At 37.8% G+C, this 16,245-nt stretch overlaps 2 protein-coding genes across 3 annotated transcripts in view; one reads left to right on the forward strand and one right to left on the reverse strand.

The window, feature by feature from the left end:
• Positions 1–1,425: 1,425 nt before the first annotated feature.
• Positions 1,426–11,567, reverse strand: laptm4a (lysosomal protein transmembrane 4 alpha). Its single transcript, XM_057822370.1, has 7 exons — positions 11,338–11,567; positions 9,223–9,343; positions 8,398–8,474; positions 7,618–7,740; positions 7,313–7,408; positions 3,753–3,851; positions 1,426–2,040 (listed from the first exon to the last, which is right to left on the reverse strand). The coding sequence occupies exons 1-7, from the start codon at positions 11,437–11,439 to the stop codon at positions 1,966–1,968; spliced, it is 693 nt and encodes a 230-aa protein (XP_057678353.1). The 5' UTR covers positions 11,440–11,567; the 3' UTR covers positions 1,426–1,965.
• A 919-nt stretch (positions 11,568–12,486) lies between these two features.
• The window catches only part of rngtt (RNA guanylyltransferase and 5'-phosphatase), a 137,024-nt gene continuing 133,265 nt past the window's right edge, over positions 12,487–16,245 (forward strand). For both annotated transcript variants that reach the window (XM_057822367.1, XM_057822368.1), the window contains exons 1-4: positions 12,487–12,899; positions 13,637–13,746; positions 13,840–13,943; positions 15,124–15,212. In XM_057822367.1, the coding sequence (XP_057678350.1) occupies positions 12,836–12,899; positions 13,637–13,746; positions 13,840–13,943; positions 15,124–15,212 (367 nt within the window). In that variant the 5' untranslated portion in view covers positions 12,487–12,835. The remainder of the gene's footprint in view (positions 12,900–13,636; positions 13,747–13,839; positions 13,944–15,123; positions 15,213–16,245) is intronic.

Consider the following 16,245-nt stretch of genomic DNA (forward strand, 5'->3'; position numbering starts at 1 on the left):
CAATGCTTCTTATTAAGACAATTCATACCAGGTGTGTGTTTTATAGTCGGGAGGGTAGCTTAAAACCACTCATTAGTGATTGGGCACACCTGACTTAATTGTTTGGTAAAAATTGGTTTCAATTGCTCTTTAAGTCTCCTTAAGCAGAGGGTTCACTAACTTATTTTTACCCCTTCTGTCAAATTTTGCATGATATCCTCATTAAAATATGAAAACCTATAAATGTGTGGGTGGTTTAAGGTAAAGCATTTTTTTCATCTGTGTGATTTTGACAAAGATCAGACCACATTTGATGGTGATTTTATGTAGTAATGTGAGGAATTCCAAAAGGTTCCGATACTTTTTCATACCACTGAACAATACGAAAAAAAACTGAATTTCTGGAGAAATTACGATGGGGTTTTGCTGTGGTAGACAAAGATCTGAGACCCACCGAGTTTATTTCGGGACATTTCAGGGACACATGTTGATATCAGGTCATTTCCTGTTTATTTGGGGACATTTCAGGGACACGTCCTGTTGCATGGCTGTCAATGGCATCAACTTACTTGGGTGCCAGTTGAATGTCAATGGGCTGTAATTGGAAGGTTTTGGTCAAAAATGACAACCACACAGGTTTTTCTGCCATTTAAAATGAATGGGTAATTTGGACGTACATGACTCTCAATGACATCATATTAGAAATGAATAGGACAGTTTTTGGCGAATTTATGGGGGAAATGTAAGTTTTGGTGTTGGAATTGCTGTGCATCGAGTTAACTTTTATGCTTCCCTTGTTATTAGTCACCAGATATGATAACTTCTGTCTCGTCAGCCTTTGTCCTGGCATGTGGCCCCCATGTGGTCTGTTTTATGTTGCTTTCCTGCCCCTCCCATCCTATTGTTTTCCCCTGAATAAAGAAGGTTGCTATCACAGCAACTCGGGGAGCAGCTACCAACCTCCACAAAAGCTACATCGACTTCTTTTTAGCCGAACAAGGTGTACATAAACTTAGCTTCGAATCTAACAGTTGGCAAATTCTGTGTACAACCTTTACTTTATGCCCCATACCATCCAGGAATTTTTTTACTTGTAAATTATGTGGTCAAAAATTGTGGGACTAGATACATTTTGAAAAAAAATTTTTTCAAAAAACCTGTTTACGGACGAGTGGAAAATTTTGGGGGGGGGTCATTCGAAAAATTCCGTGTCGTGCGAAAATTCCGGTCATTTTGATATTTTTGAACGGTGACGGTTGGTCAAACAGTTTGGGCTGTGCGCCACAGAGACGTCATTTAAAAAAAAAAAAAAAAAAAAAAAAAAAAAAAAAGGAATTTTACCATCTTTCCCATCTAATTAACACTTTTGAAGTTTGGACAGTTTCTACTAGAGTTAGCATCCCAAAACTGGTTAAAAAAGAAAAAACAGCATACTGAAGAATCATAGATGGTCTCAGCTCTTTATTGAAGTCAAATATATTAAAGTTTGAATACAGCAATGAAATGGAAAAAATAAGCATGGTTAAGTCATAGGAGGGCATGCAACAACAAATCTTTTACGGCAGACGAGCTGATGTCAGGCTGGTGTAAAAGCAGCTTTCTTTCTCCTTTCCCTCCTTGTACGCAGCTGGAAAACTAGCTGGCAGCAGAGTGTGATGTAAACATCCGAGCTGGTGGTGGTGGAATTGGTAGTGAACCACAGCAAAGCTAAATAAAAGACACATAAAATGCTATTGCTGTGTTTCTAAAAATGAAATGCAACTGTTTAATTAAAGAGATACAATGAGTGGATTGTCAGTCTACATGAGGATGACTGCATTTGATTAAAACAAAGAATGAAAAAGGCTGGTGTCGCTCATTTGGATTTCCTCCGTCATCTTTGAACAAAATATATACAGTAGATAAGAGGCGCTGGGAGAAGGTTAGTGAGGGAATGTAGAAATGCATTTGGCGGTATGTGTTGTCCACAGTAGGATTGGCTGGTCTTTAAGACGGCATGTAAGGCGGAGGAGGGTCCTTGTCGGGCATGTTTACAGCCATCTCATACGTGGGCAGGGCCGACTGGATGAGACAAGGAAGAAGAAAGGCAATTAAAGCCACTGAGTAGACAAAGCCCAAGTCAATTATTACATTTCATTTGAAAAATCGGTTGTTCTTCCATCAAATCATAACAATAATAAGCCTAAAAAAATCCCTCCCCCATGGATTATTGTGCACTTTTTTCCTCCCGCCGGTTGAGTGCATTCGTACTTATGTGCATCAAATGACCTCTGCTGGTGTACCCTGCTCATTACAAAGCCACTCGTGTGCATAATTTCTTGATTTCCTCCCAAAAAGGATTTCTGCAGTATATCACATTGAAATAAATATTGCCATTAAACTCAAAACATTAAAAACTAAATTACACAAACGTTATTAACTCATTCACTGCCGGCCATCCCGGATAAAATGGATTTGACACCTACACTGTCACTAGCAGTGAACAAGTTAAATAACTAACTTCGGGAGATAAGATGCCATTCTGCTGATTACATGCCAAAATGTATAATAAGTAGTGCTGTAACGATTCATCGATTAACTTGAGTAATTTGATTAGGAAAAAGCTTCAAGAAATTTTGCTACTTTGAGGATCCGTTTAATTCGAGTGACGTTGTGATGGTTTTGAAAGTGTTGCATTTAGAAAATTTTCTTGATTTGAGTGGATACACTGTCCTCTAGTGGCAACAGTGAATAGGCATATTAAAATTGTTATAAGTGAATGCATAAATCCCGGAATGTCCATACTAGTATATATGAACGTAAAACAGTCTAGATTCTTCGTTAAAAGCAAAAAAACGAGCAGTTATCATTCATTTTACATAACTATTTCAAGCTAAAGTTACGCAATTTTCCCCCCTCCATTCATTTCATTTTTTCTGCAACGTCTCAAAGTGCATGCATGGTGCCATTTTGTATAACAATCGCTTTGAATCCTCGACCAAATCACTCTCGATACACTCCTACCTGCTTGTATGCACAACATTTCGTCCCGTTTCCACCTAAATTCGGCATTAGAATTCAGCTTGTGTTTGAGTTTATCGCAGTGAAAGATGCCACAACGCTCTGCCTTCCCCGGCTCCCTACGGGAAGCCGTGACACAATGTCAGTAGGAGCTGTCTGGTCAACTGGTAGTGAAGTTTATGGCATTCTTTATTTAGTTTAGAAGTATATTTAGCAGGTTTCTTTTTGTGGGAATATGTTTTTGAACGATTTGTTACAAGCTTTGTTTAAAAAAAAAAAAAAAAAAAAAACCTATGCATTTTATAGCATTTAAGCTAGCGGTCCTTTGCTATACAAGATAGCCAATTGGTCTTTTGTTGTATTTAAATCCTCATTCATTTATTTTAAAAATCTATTTCAAAGATCAGGTATTTTAGATTAATTTTTCAATGCATTAATTACTCTTGTGAAATGAAAGTGCAATTCAGCATCGTTTGAAGAAACACTCAGGAATTTTATTTTGTATTCGCATTTAATGCTCTTTTGAAAATGTAATCTTAGCAAGCCAAAATAAATGTTATTGCAAGCATAAACACTTGTTTATTTGTTTTACATATCCTAAAATGTATTCTGCAACGCATCAAATGTTCGTAATCTGATTACTCGATTATTCGGACTAACTGATCCATAGATTATTTAAATAATCGATAGATGCAGCCCTGATTAAAAGCACTGTGGTTTTGAAGAGATTATTTGATAGTCAAGTTATTATTTGTATGAGCGTGCTAACAAACCTGGGGCTGATTCTCAAATGAGAGGAAGACAGCGACATCTGGTCTGTTCCTGTTGTTGATGTACTTGTAGCAGTTCCACACACAATTCATCAAATATGCCTGGGAGGGGAAAAAATCATATACATGAACTAGTTGATCGTGCAACAGTGGTCCTCATACCTCAGTAAAAGTAACAGATACCAACACAAACATTATGCTGAAAAGTAGAATTTTTTTAATAAGCACTACCACATAATTCATTTTGAACAAAAACACTTAAACAGACGAAAATGATACAAAAAACTTTCTCTGAATAACAATTGAATTAAAATTAAATTAACATTCAATAACAATGGTACTCAAAATGTGTAAAAATTGAGCATTCAGGGCATTTGCAGGTTCTCGATTGATCATACAGCAGTTGTGAATGTCAGAGTAAATTGAACATGTTTTGATCTGTTTCTGCACCGACTAGACCAATTTTCACCATTTTAGATGTACCATAATTTTCGGACTATAAGCCACTACTTTTTTCCTTCATTTTGAATCTTGCGGCTTATAGTCCAGTGCAGCTTATTTGATGAGTTATTTGGGTTAATAGGCAACACATGCCTCCTAGCATACATTGCAGCGCTGCAGATGTAATTAACTATCATAATTCATGTTCTTTGCCAATTATTAATTCATTTACTGTTCTAGTTGTTTCATTAATTGCTTGTTATGGTATTTGGTAACACTTTATTTGACAGTGGCGTCATAAGACTGACATAACATGACACTACCATGGGCACTATCATGTCATCCGGCAAATTATGTTACTGACTCAATTTATGTCCAGTTTGGATCTTTTAGATCCATTCAAACGTGAGATAATTTGCCGGAAAACACTATATGACATGTTTAATAAGCATTCATTAATGCTCATGACAGTGTCATGTCATTATTATGATTGTGTAATGACAGTCTTATGGCGCCACTGTCAAATAAAGTGTTACCAAATACCATAATTAGCAATTAATGAAACAACTGGAACATTAACCGAAGAAATAATTAGCACAGAACATTTTCATTGTTATTTACATCTGAAGCGCTGCAATGCATGCTAGGAGGCATGTTGGACAACAACAGTGTTGAAAGCAGGTGGCAGAAAAGGTTGACTGTCTCCACCAAGGGAGCAGTGATGGCCAAATGAAGCTTCTTGAAGCAATAAAGCTTTACAGCCAATTGGTTCAAAGCTTCATGGTGGTTCATTTGGTCTAATTACAGTCGTATCATGCCGATGTCAAATAAAGTGTTACCGGTTAATATCTTTTGGTGTAAACATCCTATAATACAGTGAGGACAGGTGCGGCTTATAGTCTAGTGCGGCTTAACTATAAACTAGGGCTGTCAAATGATTCATCTCTAAAATAGGCCATATTTTTCTGTAAATTATTGTTGGAATGTAAAGATAAGACACAAGACGGACATAAACATTCAACATACTGTACATACAGTGGGGAGAACAAGTATTTGATACACTGCCAATGGGTTTTCCCATTGATTGTGTATCAAATACTTGTTCTCCCCACTGTAAGTACTGTATTTGTTTATTATTACAATAAATCCACAAGATGGCATTAATATTATTAACATTCTTTCTGTTAAAGGGATCCTTGGATCGAAAGACTTGTAGTTCTCAAACGATAAATTTGAATACAAGTTATGGTAATTTTATATTAAAACCCCTCTTAATGTTTTTGTTTTAATACAATTTGTAAAATTTTCAATCAAAAATAAATGAATATTAAAAAAAAACAAAAAAACTATATGATACTGTAGCGACTTAACTGAAAAAGAACGTCTCCTGCTCCGTCCAAATGCATGATGGGACGTTGGGCAACCATGACTGTCAGTGGTGGCTGCAAATGTTATACACAGGGGTCCGCTAAGTGGTCCGCATGCGCGCATGCGTACTGGACGTAGACAAACGTGCTGGCCCTCAACGGCTTCCATACGCTTTTGCGTACCAATGGCTGACCACTGTATTAGCGGCAGACACGACAAAATCCCTTCTCAAAATGTCAAAGAGGCAGGCCCCACTGAGTAATTATTTCCGTGTTCCCCCACCCCCGTCAAAAGACAGACAGACGACAGAGACGTCACCGGAGCTACCGAAAAAAAGGACTTTTGCTGAAAAGTGGCTGCAGGACGTACCATGGCTAGAAGCAAATGATGCGCGCACGGAAATGTGGTACAAAATTTGCCGTGAGAATCCCAATGTCGCTGATAAGAGCAGCGCATTTTATGGAGGGTCAAAGAATTTCAGCCATCCAAAGCACGAAAAAACAGCATGTGGCAATTAAGCAAACTATCGATGTCAGACAGCACCCCACTCGCCCTATGGACAAGTGGCAGAATAAAATTAATGAAGAACAGCGCCATGCACTGACAAACGTGTTTTTGCTCGCATTTCAAAAAGCTAAACATGCACGTTCAATGAGCTCTTATGAGGAGGACATCCCACTTTTACAAAGGCTTGGAGTTAATGTGGGAGCCGCATAATGTCCTTTATTTTGAATTAGTGCTTTTGTGTTTATTTCTTTACATTTCACTTCAAAGTAATGGCAATTTTGTTGTGCCAGTTGATGTTAATCAAGCATTAATTGTTAATATAATTGATTAAAGGTAATTGGCTCTAACTAAAGCTTGTCATAATTTTATCGCATCAGGCGGGTCGGCTCTCAAGCTCAATGAGGACTAAGTCACATCTCCAGGTCCTCCTCTGAGAACCTGGGCAAAAAAAAATATGTGCACCCCTGGTTATACAGTATGTTCTGTGTTGTGCTCAATTAGGTGTGTTAAGACAAAGAATGTCTCCTGCTCCGTCCAAATGCATGATGGGACGTTGGGCAACCATGACGGTCAGTGGTGGCCGCAAATGTTATACCGTATGTTCTGCGATGTGTTCAATTAGGCGTGTTAAGACAAAGGTGGTTTCCTGCTCCACCCAAATGCATGATGGGAAGTTGGGCAACCATGACTGTCAGTGGTGGCTGCAAATTGTATACACTATGTTGTGCGTTGGCTTCAATTAGGTATGTTAAGAAAAAGGTCGTCTCCTGCTCCGCCCAAATGCATGATTGGAAGTTGGGCAACCACGAATGTCAGTAGTGGCTGGAAATGGTATACAATATGTTTTGCGTTGTGTTCAACTAGGCGTGTTAAGAAAAAGAACATCTCCTGCTCTGCCCAAATGCATGATGGGAACTTGGGCAACCATGACTGTCAGTGGTGGCTGCAAATGGTATCCAGTATGTTCCTCGTTGTGCCCAAATGCATGATGGTGTCAAAACGGCGTCATTATAAACTGTTTGAGGCAACGCATGAATGGATCACTCCTTGCATGCGTTAATTGCGTCAAATATTTTAACGTGATTAAAAAAAATAATTATCGCCTATTAACGCGATAAATTTGACAGCCCTTCTATAAACAAATGCAGTTTTCATGTCACATTTGGTAGGTGGTGGCTTATAGCCAGGTGTGCCTCATAGTGCGAAAATGAAGGGAATTGTGAGTTTATAGAAACAGGTGATTTTACCTTCAGGACAATGAGGAAGGTGAAGAGGATTAGCACGAAGAAAAACAGAAATCGGGGGTCCAGGGAGAGGAGGTTATCCTTGTACGGGAAATCCGGCTGAGGAAACAGTGTAAGGAAACCTATTAGGTTAAAAAGTAACATTCTCATTCTAGTCATACATCTACTTAAAAGAGAAATGGTGGGCAATCACTAATTTATTTTTACAACCTTGTACTCAATCAAACAAAGAACCTCTTTTTTTAATTGCCTGTAAAGGAGTGACTTCAGCAATGTGCTGAGCCACATCTGTCAAGCTATCAACTAACCAGTTGGTCCAGGTACTCCTGTATTCTGGGCAGGTAGGTGAGAGAGCTGCAGGCCACCAGGCAGCTCAGAGCAAAGTCGAACATCTGGTAGCAGAAAAACGGTATGAGCAGCCCACTGCGATGCTGGAGACAAAAGAGGAAGAGATGTGTTAAGAGACCCACAGGAACTTGGCCTCATTAGTGGGTTTTCTCTCAAGGGCCATGCAGAATATTAGTTGCCATCCCTATCCTCACTAAGCTGACTTTTTTGGTTCAGGTCAACTATACAGGTGAATTTAATCATGGAGGTCAACCATGACATTAGTCTGAGATTTAACACTATTTACCCCAGCTTCACATTCCTGCAGTTTTTTTTTTTTTTTTTCCATTTAGAAAACATATTTTCCCGAGAACATAAATTGTCCTACTAACTGTAACATTGTCCAAGTCTTGAGGGGGTCAATGAATTATACAAAGCATTTCTGATCTTTCCAGTTATTTTAGGAAAAATAGGGGGCGTATATTCAGGGAGTACGTGCTAAAGCAAAAACACTCGCGCACACTGCGGACATGCACACGAAGCCTCTACTATGAGCACCTCCACAGAGTTCTATGTGCAAATGCTATTAAACCTGTGAGTCCTGTTGCCATCAGGCAGGCCTGTGAGATAAAGATGAATAACGTTGAGGAACACATCATCGTGGCCAGGATAATTCTAGTGGAAATCCAGGTATAATACACACAAAAAAAACATTGTTCTTGCAAGAGTATTCCAAGCGTGCTACACAAATGTGCACTTACTGTAATGGCTCCATACAGCATCACTGCACTGATAGTGACCATCAGCAGAGAAATGGCCAGTCCGGCACCGGCATTACCTGTTTGAATGCAAATGAAAGAGTATAGTAGTACATGTTTAGTAGTTATTCCCAACCTCGTATTGAACCGAAGCACTTAAATTGTATATTAGCAACTAGCAAATATGGATCGCTAAACAAAAATATCACCAGTGGATAAATTAATATGTACTACTTTTTATCTATAGGAGCAAGATTTATTTTTTTCCTGCCTGTCTGAGAACATTGATGGCACAGCTAAATCAACAAATCCAATCAGATACTTTATTATATAAAACTTGACCGATATATTATACATATTATATATTTCTTTAATACTGCATTAGGTTAATGGTAGATTAATAAAGCAATAATAAAACTGTCATAAAATTAGGACCCAATGAGGAATATACACACAATTCTAAATAACAACAGCATGCAAACGCACAAATCTTCAGTACGTGTATGAGAATGCTAAATAATTTTTTAACTAGATGAGGTTAAGTATATGTGGATGAATTATGTTTTGATTTGTGGGAGGGGGAAATGCCACCGGGCAGCATTAAAGTCCACAAATAAAGTCTGTGAGAACATTAATAAATTTTTGTAAAACAACAGAGCAGCGTTTTGTTGATGTCATGCGCTGTTTCACCAATCATAAGTTCAACCTCATCAAAACCACATTTCTTGATTTCATCTAAATTTACTTATGGCGCTCCTGTGGGAATTTCATTTTCAAAATATTAACAAATTGTTTGCCTCGGGAGGACTCCACTTTGTGCAAACCTACCTGACATCCTGTCAGATGTTAAGTAATGGTCAATGACAGCATATTGTAAGTTGACAGAGGGAACACTTTCCGGATGCGTCGCAGCAACCGTTAGCAGGATTCCCATCAACAGGTTAATTACCTGTGGAGTCGCAATACAATTCATCATAAACATAGGTTAACATTTCAGCTTTAAATATTTTCTGAAGAACAAACTATTAGGTAAAAATGCCCATTTGTATATTTCTGTGTCTCTGGCAAGCCCCACAACCAGAAGATGATGATGAGTCTGCAGAAATTAGTAAACTGCTTGGATACGCTCACATGACAAGTTACACCACAGTATTTTGCCCTTGTGAAATAAACGAAAGTACCTGTATCTTACAATCCTTTAAAGAAGGAAATGTTGAGAAAGATCCCTTTTTATGATCAAATTCAGTTATGCAATAATCAGCACATACATCATTTTGGGTACAGCAATAGTCTCTTAAAGACTATACTGAGTCCATCAGACTAGCGTTACGTAATTTATCGTAGTGCTGCAATAATTAATCGATTAACTCGAGTAATTTCATTAGAAAAAAAAAGCTTTGATAAAATTTTGCTGCTTCGAGGATTCATTTAATTACAGTACATTGAAAAGGTTTGTTTCGAAAGTGTTTGCATTTACTTTTATTGAGTTGGGTGGATATACTGTCCTCTAGTGGCAACAGTGAATATGCGTATCCATAATTCGTCTGACATGGCTGAACCTAGCTGCTCCCTGTTAAGACAAATAGAAGTTTTTTTGACCTAATATGCTTGTTTATGCATTTGTTATTTAGTTTAGAACATTAGCCATTTTTTTGTGGGAATATGTGTTTGAACGATTTGTTAAGGGCATTGATTTAATTTTTTCTTTTTTTAAACAGCATTGAAGCTAGTGGATTTTAGCTATGCAAGTTAGCCAATTGTGCTTTTGTTTTACTTAAATCCTTATTTATTTTTATATCGTTTGAGCTAAACTTGGATATTTAAATTTATTTTTAAAAGAAAAAGCAATAGTTTGAAGTAGTGCTGCAACGATTAATCGATTAACTCGAGTAATCGATTAGAAAAAAAAAATCAAATTTTGTTGCTTCGAGTATTCGTTTAATTAAAGTGGCGTTGTAATGGTTTATTTTAAAAGTGTTTGCATTTAGTTTTATTGATTAGGGTGGATACACTGCCCTCTGGTCTGCCTCTTTTCACATTGCTGAATCCAACTGCTCCCCGTTAAGACCAACGTAAGCTGAGTTTTTGTTTGAGCTCATGTTTTTTTAATGCATTCATAATTTAGTTTATAGGTATATTTAGCCAATTTTTGTGGGAATATGTATCCGAACCATTTGTTAAGAGCATTGTAAATAAAATTTAGCATTTTCTAGCATTTAAACTAGCGGACTTTTTCTATGTAAGTTAGCCAATTGTTCTTTTGTTGGCCATAGATCCTCATAAAAAAAAAAAAAAAAAAAAAAAATACCGTTTGAGGCTCAGCTCAGGTATTTTGATTTTTCATGTTCCTTATCCGATTACTCGATTATTCGAACTAACTAGTCCATCGATTAATCGACTACTAAAATATCCGATAGCTGCAGCACTAGTTTGAAGAAACGTTTGGAAATTTTGTTTTCGCATTTAATGCTCTTTTGAAAGCACAATCTTAGCAACCCTTTGTTTTACATCTCTTAACATTTATTTTGCAACAGTTGATAGACTATTCGATTACTAAAGTATTTGTTAGCTGCAGCCCTAAATTATATAGTAAATGGTGTTATACAGCCGACGTAAAAAGAAATATATTTATATATTTCGACATCATCTATCGATTTACCTCAAACGATGCCTTGTTATTTTCGCGATACATTTCACACCAACAATTTTGACTGCTTTGTTAGAAAGAGATAAGCTAACTTGCTAACGTTAGCATTTGCGGCTAACATGACATTCACCTACCGTTTAAGCTTCAAGGCCATTTTCCGAGCAATACCGAATCAACAAACGTGGCCGAGTCGACAAACGAATAGTCGACATATGTTATAATAACATCATATTCAACCGATCATATCTAACATACGCTTTCCATCAATCCATATCGATTTTTGTTTGATTACTTACCATGTACCATGTTCCGAGGATAATAGTTCCCGTCCGGACGTGGCAACATACACAGCATCTTGTGCTGTACAGTTTGTCTCGACTGAGTTTAAAATGCTGCATTCCCCCACCCAGTCACGGTAGAGTCTGCAAATATGTATAAAAATAATCTCCAAAAACGCAGTGATGAAACGTCCTCGTCGCTCGGCTGCACTTGCGATTTTTCTCTGGATGACAACAAGCACCCGGAAGTAGAATCGAATACAGCAAGCCAGGAAGGTCTAATAGCATTGTCAACAGAATAACAGTAGTACTACTAAATTTAAAATTTGTAATTTTATTTGATTTTTTTTATATTATTTTAAAGTCCAAACTATGCTCAGCGTCCTCGTCTTGTCGTTGGTGAGGTGAATTGGTGAATATCCCATGTGTCTTTGGCTAAAAACATATGAACTCATGGTTCATTTTAAGTTTTATTTTATGCAAGCATATCCAAACCAAAACATTTTGAATGATTTGTACGTATTTTAATTGTAATACAGATTAATGTTCTTATTGTGGCTGTTTACTAAATATAGTATGAGAGGAAGACCTTGGAAAAAAAACAGTAGGATATTACATCACAACAGCAAAACTGAGGGGGTTGAAATTGTTTTTCCAAATTGTTCCAAATATTTGCCAGGCTACACAGCGTTCTGATCATCAACTGTTATAATAAATGCATTTTAAAAAATGGGGGGAAAATACTCATGTATGCCTATACGGTACTTTATTCTTTGTAGGTTCGAACAATTTCCATAAAATACCTGCAGGAGAGAGCACCATACAGAAGTGACGGGTTTTTCATTTCCTCGAAAATTTGCCCACAAATAGAGATGGAAATATGTTTTGTTGTTGGTTGTTCACAATAATGCTCCTAAATTGTACAAAAGTATTGCCAAATAGTTTCTAAAATATCATACAACTACGATACCTTCCTCACCCATTGCAATAAGGGTTTGACATATGTTAAAAATGCTTAATAGTGCTCAAATTCAAACAAGGTAACCACTAGTAACACCAAAGGCAAAACAGATGAACTTGAATGCACCCAAACGACGTACTTGTATTATCATAGAAACGGTGAAGACGTCAAAGAAGAGGGAATTTAAGATTTCCGAGCGACACTGGAATGCAACGCAAGCACCTCGATTGAGCATGAATGGGAAGCACAGCTTGTTTATTTAGCTTGTTCCAGCTACCATGCTTATCATCTGACAGACGCTATGTTTGCTATACTGATACGAATTAAGACGTAAGGCTTGGTGACTAAAAATAAATATATATAAATGTTCCGGCGACCGTATTTTTCAACGATATTCCCAAATGAGCTAAATTAGCGGCTAATGGGCCTTGAATCCGCGGTGTTTGGGTGAGCCACAACCCGGGGATTAAGGTGATACCACCGTGCACACGTCTTGGATCATTGTAGAGTTTTTTTTGGCGCATTTACTGTAATACGTACGACTGGGAGCTAACCATGTCACACACGGGACCACCTCCCCGTTGGCGGAATTGCCCCAGAAGAGGACAACCAGTGGCTGGTGAGATAGCCGAGCTCCAATTACATTCATTGAGTAGTAGTTTCATTTACAGTACATGCATCTTATGTTACTCGTCTCCCGCAGCAACAAGACTGGAGTGTAGTTTGCAAGAATATGCATTTAGCCCCCCCGAGAAGGAATAATATTGTTCAATTTGTTCTTAAACTACTTGAACAAGGTGCAGTTGTCGCGTGTCATTGCATATTAGCATCACAAAGTGCTAACGTTAGCGAGTGTTGCGTTTGCTAAGCATAGGAGATTTGATTAGTTCAAGAACTAAAAGCAGAGGTTTTCAACAACAGGTTGTAATTCAATATTGGTTGTGTTATGCTCAAGTATGACCGCTTTAAAAGAAAAAAAATAAAATAAGAACAGTTGCTGTAAGTCGCACTCGCGCATCTACCACGTGTCAAAACAAACCAAAACTGCGCTTGCGCATTGTGTGGATGAGTTTTCTAACGATGCCAATAACACACATGCCCTTTAAAAAAATCTCCCTCGAAGCTCCATGTGTGAGGAGTAACACGTTTTTATGTTGCTACCATGTTTTAACAATAAATAAGCAAATTGCCTCATCGTCTACCAGGCCACATATATGTAAACAACCATTCACATTCACAAAAATGGACGATTGTTCAGTGAATCTAATGTGCTTATTTTTGGAACGTGGGAGACAGCTTGAATTCCTGAGAAAAATATGCAAACTCCACATCCATTCTATATTCCTTTTTCTCCAGGGAAATTCCTGCCTATGAAAACCATGCTGGGTCCCAGATATGATGACCAAGTTGCAGAGGAGAACCGGTTTTATCCAAACATGCTATCCAACTACTTGAAGAGTTTAAATGTAAGGGCACTTTAAATCTCTACTTGTTGTCTGTTGTATATAAAACAAAGCATCACATCAATATTTTTATAATTTTAAAAAATCCCTGTTTAGGTAAAAATGGGTTTGCTCGTGGATTTGACGAACACGACTCGCTTCTACGACCGCAACGACATTGAAAAGGAAGGAATCAAATATGTTAAGCTACAGTGTAAAGGGTATGTGACAGTCATGATGTCAATTAAAAAAAAGTTGTTTATCTTTGCCCTGTATTTTGGTGGCAACCAGTCCATTGTGGACCCAAATTCTGGCTCTGCAGTTAAGATAGGATCCAGTATGCCAGAACCCCTAATTAGCACAAGCTTGAATGGACATGTGATATAGAATGATAGTGGAATAATGGTTAGTGAGTCAGCCTCACAGTCAAGAAGCTCAAACTCTTTGTGGGGTTTGTATGTATTCCCTTTGCCTGGTAGTGTTTTCTCTAGTAGCTTCTTCCCACTTTCCCAAAACGTGCATGTTTTGTTTCTCGAATACTCCAAATTGTCTATAGGTGTAACTAACGCTTAATAATCAATATGGTATACAAAAATGGATATATAGATTAGGAGTGGGAACGTCTTGGTACCTCACGATACGATTTGCGATACAAAGCTCACGATAACAATGATTTGACGATATGGCGATTCAACGATTATCGATAGATTGGTCAGGAAATCATTCTAGGATATTCTACAAAAAGGTAATAAATAGTAAAGCAAGCTTCTGCTCTGAATTGGAATGAGTTTATCACTTGTAGACGTCCAATCCATTTGAACTGGGAGGCTGCCATCCCTCCCACTTCAAACGAATTGAACGTCTATGGCTGTCAGTGGCAGTCAATGCCAGGCAATGAGGTAATTTTGGGCCATTTAAGGTCATTTATCTGTTGATTTTCAGTTACTTCCTGTTGATTGGGGTATTTTATGGGTCAATTCCTGTTTATTTTGAGTTACAGAACAGGAAGTGCCCAGGGAATCACCCAAATGAATAGGCAGTGACTCAAACTCAACAGGAAATGACCTGTAAATGCCCCGAAAATTGGACAGAATGACTGCGAATGCTCTGGTTTCGAGTCTAAATAGACTGGGTGTCAAGCAACGCAATGGCAGCCTTAGAGTTAACTGAGAAGAACTGGTGGAAGAATTTGGTAGCAACATTTTGGGTCCTTTTTTTTTTTTTTTTTTTTTTTTAAATCGACACCTTTTTAAAACAATATCTCGATTCTTGGCAGGAGCATATCGATAACCTTTGGGAATACAAAGTATCTTGATATATCACCATTTCGATATTTTTTCACACCCCTAATATAGATTGTTAATTTGACAGCACAGTAATGGTACACCTTTCCTTTCCTAGCCATGGAGAATGTCCTTCCAAAGAGACAACTGCTATGTTCATCCGACTTTGTGAACACTTCATGGAGAAGAATTCTTCAGAGCTAATAGGTGAGGAACCAATATCTTTAGTTTGACTTGAGGGAGCAATTTTATTTAATGTTGATGTATAATTTATAATCTTTGATTATGGTATGGTACATATATATTTAATCAGTAGGGACACCTAAAAGTGTTTATTGTAGATTACAAAGCTCTTTTCAAACCCTAGAAGCCTTTTCCAAATTTGTAATCACCACAATTTTGCTGGGATGTAGGAAATACCATTTCAGATTGTGGGTTGTGTGAGACCTGCACCATGATATGACTACTTTAACGTTGCATTGAGTTTGTGTTTTTATCAGTGAAAGAGTTATTGCTGGTAAGAGAGGTGTGGAGTGGTGCTACTGTTCCGTGTCGAGAGTGGCAATTTAGAGATTTTAAAGCGAGGAGGTCTAGGGAAATGACGTAATCAAAAAGATGTGAAAATTGCACTTTTAGTCAAGTAACAGTAGGGGGCTCTCTTCCTCCTCTTTGGAGCGTCATTCAATAATCGCAAGCAGATGAAACTGCTTGAATGTAATGTAAGCGCAGAACATGTAAGAGTGTGGCCAGGCTTTATTTTACTGATCATTACGTTCCACCTTCTGTATCCAGATTAGACAGCTGGACTTGCAAATGCAATCTCTATGCACTGACTATGACTCATTTCATGTGCGATGTTGCTGGGCAAACTGTCTTTGTACTGGACGCTTCGGTGCAGTTCTATACATACAAAAAGGCTGACCTTTCTGATGTTGTCAGTTAATGAAGATAATTGAAGTTTTAAATGGCTAGAAATTATTTGATGACGTTGCTACTGATTTGGTGTGGGGTCGTGATACATGCTGTTTAGGAATTATAATCGGACGCATATATTCTCATTGGTGCGTTTTCTTTATCTCCATTACTATTTACTTTGTACATACATACAGTGGGGAGAACTAGTATTTGATACACAGTCAATGGGAAAACCCATTGGCAGTGTATCAAATACTTGTTCTCCCCACTGTACATACATACATACATTTATACATATCATATGGCAGATAACACAGACAAGGCT

This window comes from Corythoichthys intestinalis, chromosome 19 (genome assembly GCF_030265065.1).
Source record: "Corythoichthys intestinalis isolate RoL2023-P3 chromosome 19, ASM3026506v1, whole genome shotgun sequence".
NCBI lineage: Eukaryota > Metazoa > Chordata > Actinopteri > Syngnathiformes > Syngnathidae > Corythoichthys > Corythoichthys intestinalis.

Excerpts from the sequence above, each read along its gene's own strand:
- laptm4a (XM_057822370.1), bottom strand. The coding sequence starts at position 11,439 with ATGCAGCATTTTAAACTCAGTCGAGACAAACTGTACAGCACAAGATGC. Across the intron at positions 9,344-11,337 it reads TCCTCGGAACATGGTACATG|GTAATTAACCTGTTGATGGG; the intron begins GTAAGTAATCAA and ends GCGACTCCACAG. Across the intron at positions 7,741-8,397 it reads TGCTGTATGGAGCCATTACA|CATCGCAGTGGGCTGCTCAT; the intron begins GTAAGTGCACAT and ends TTTTGTCTCCAG.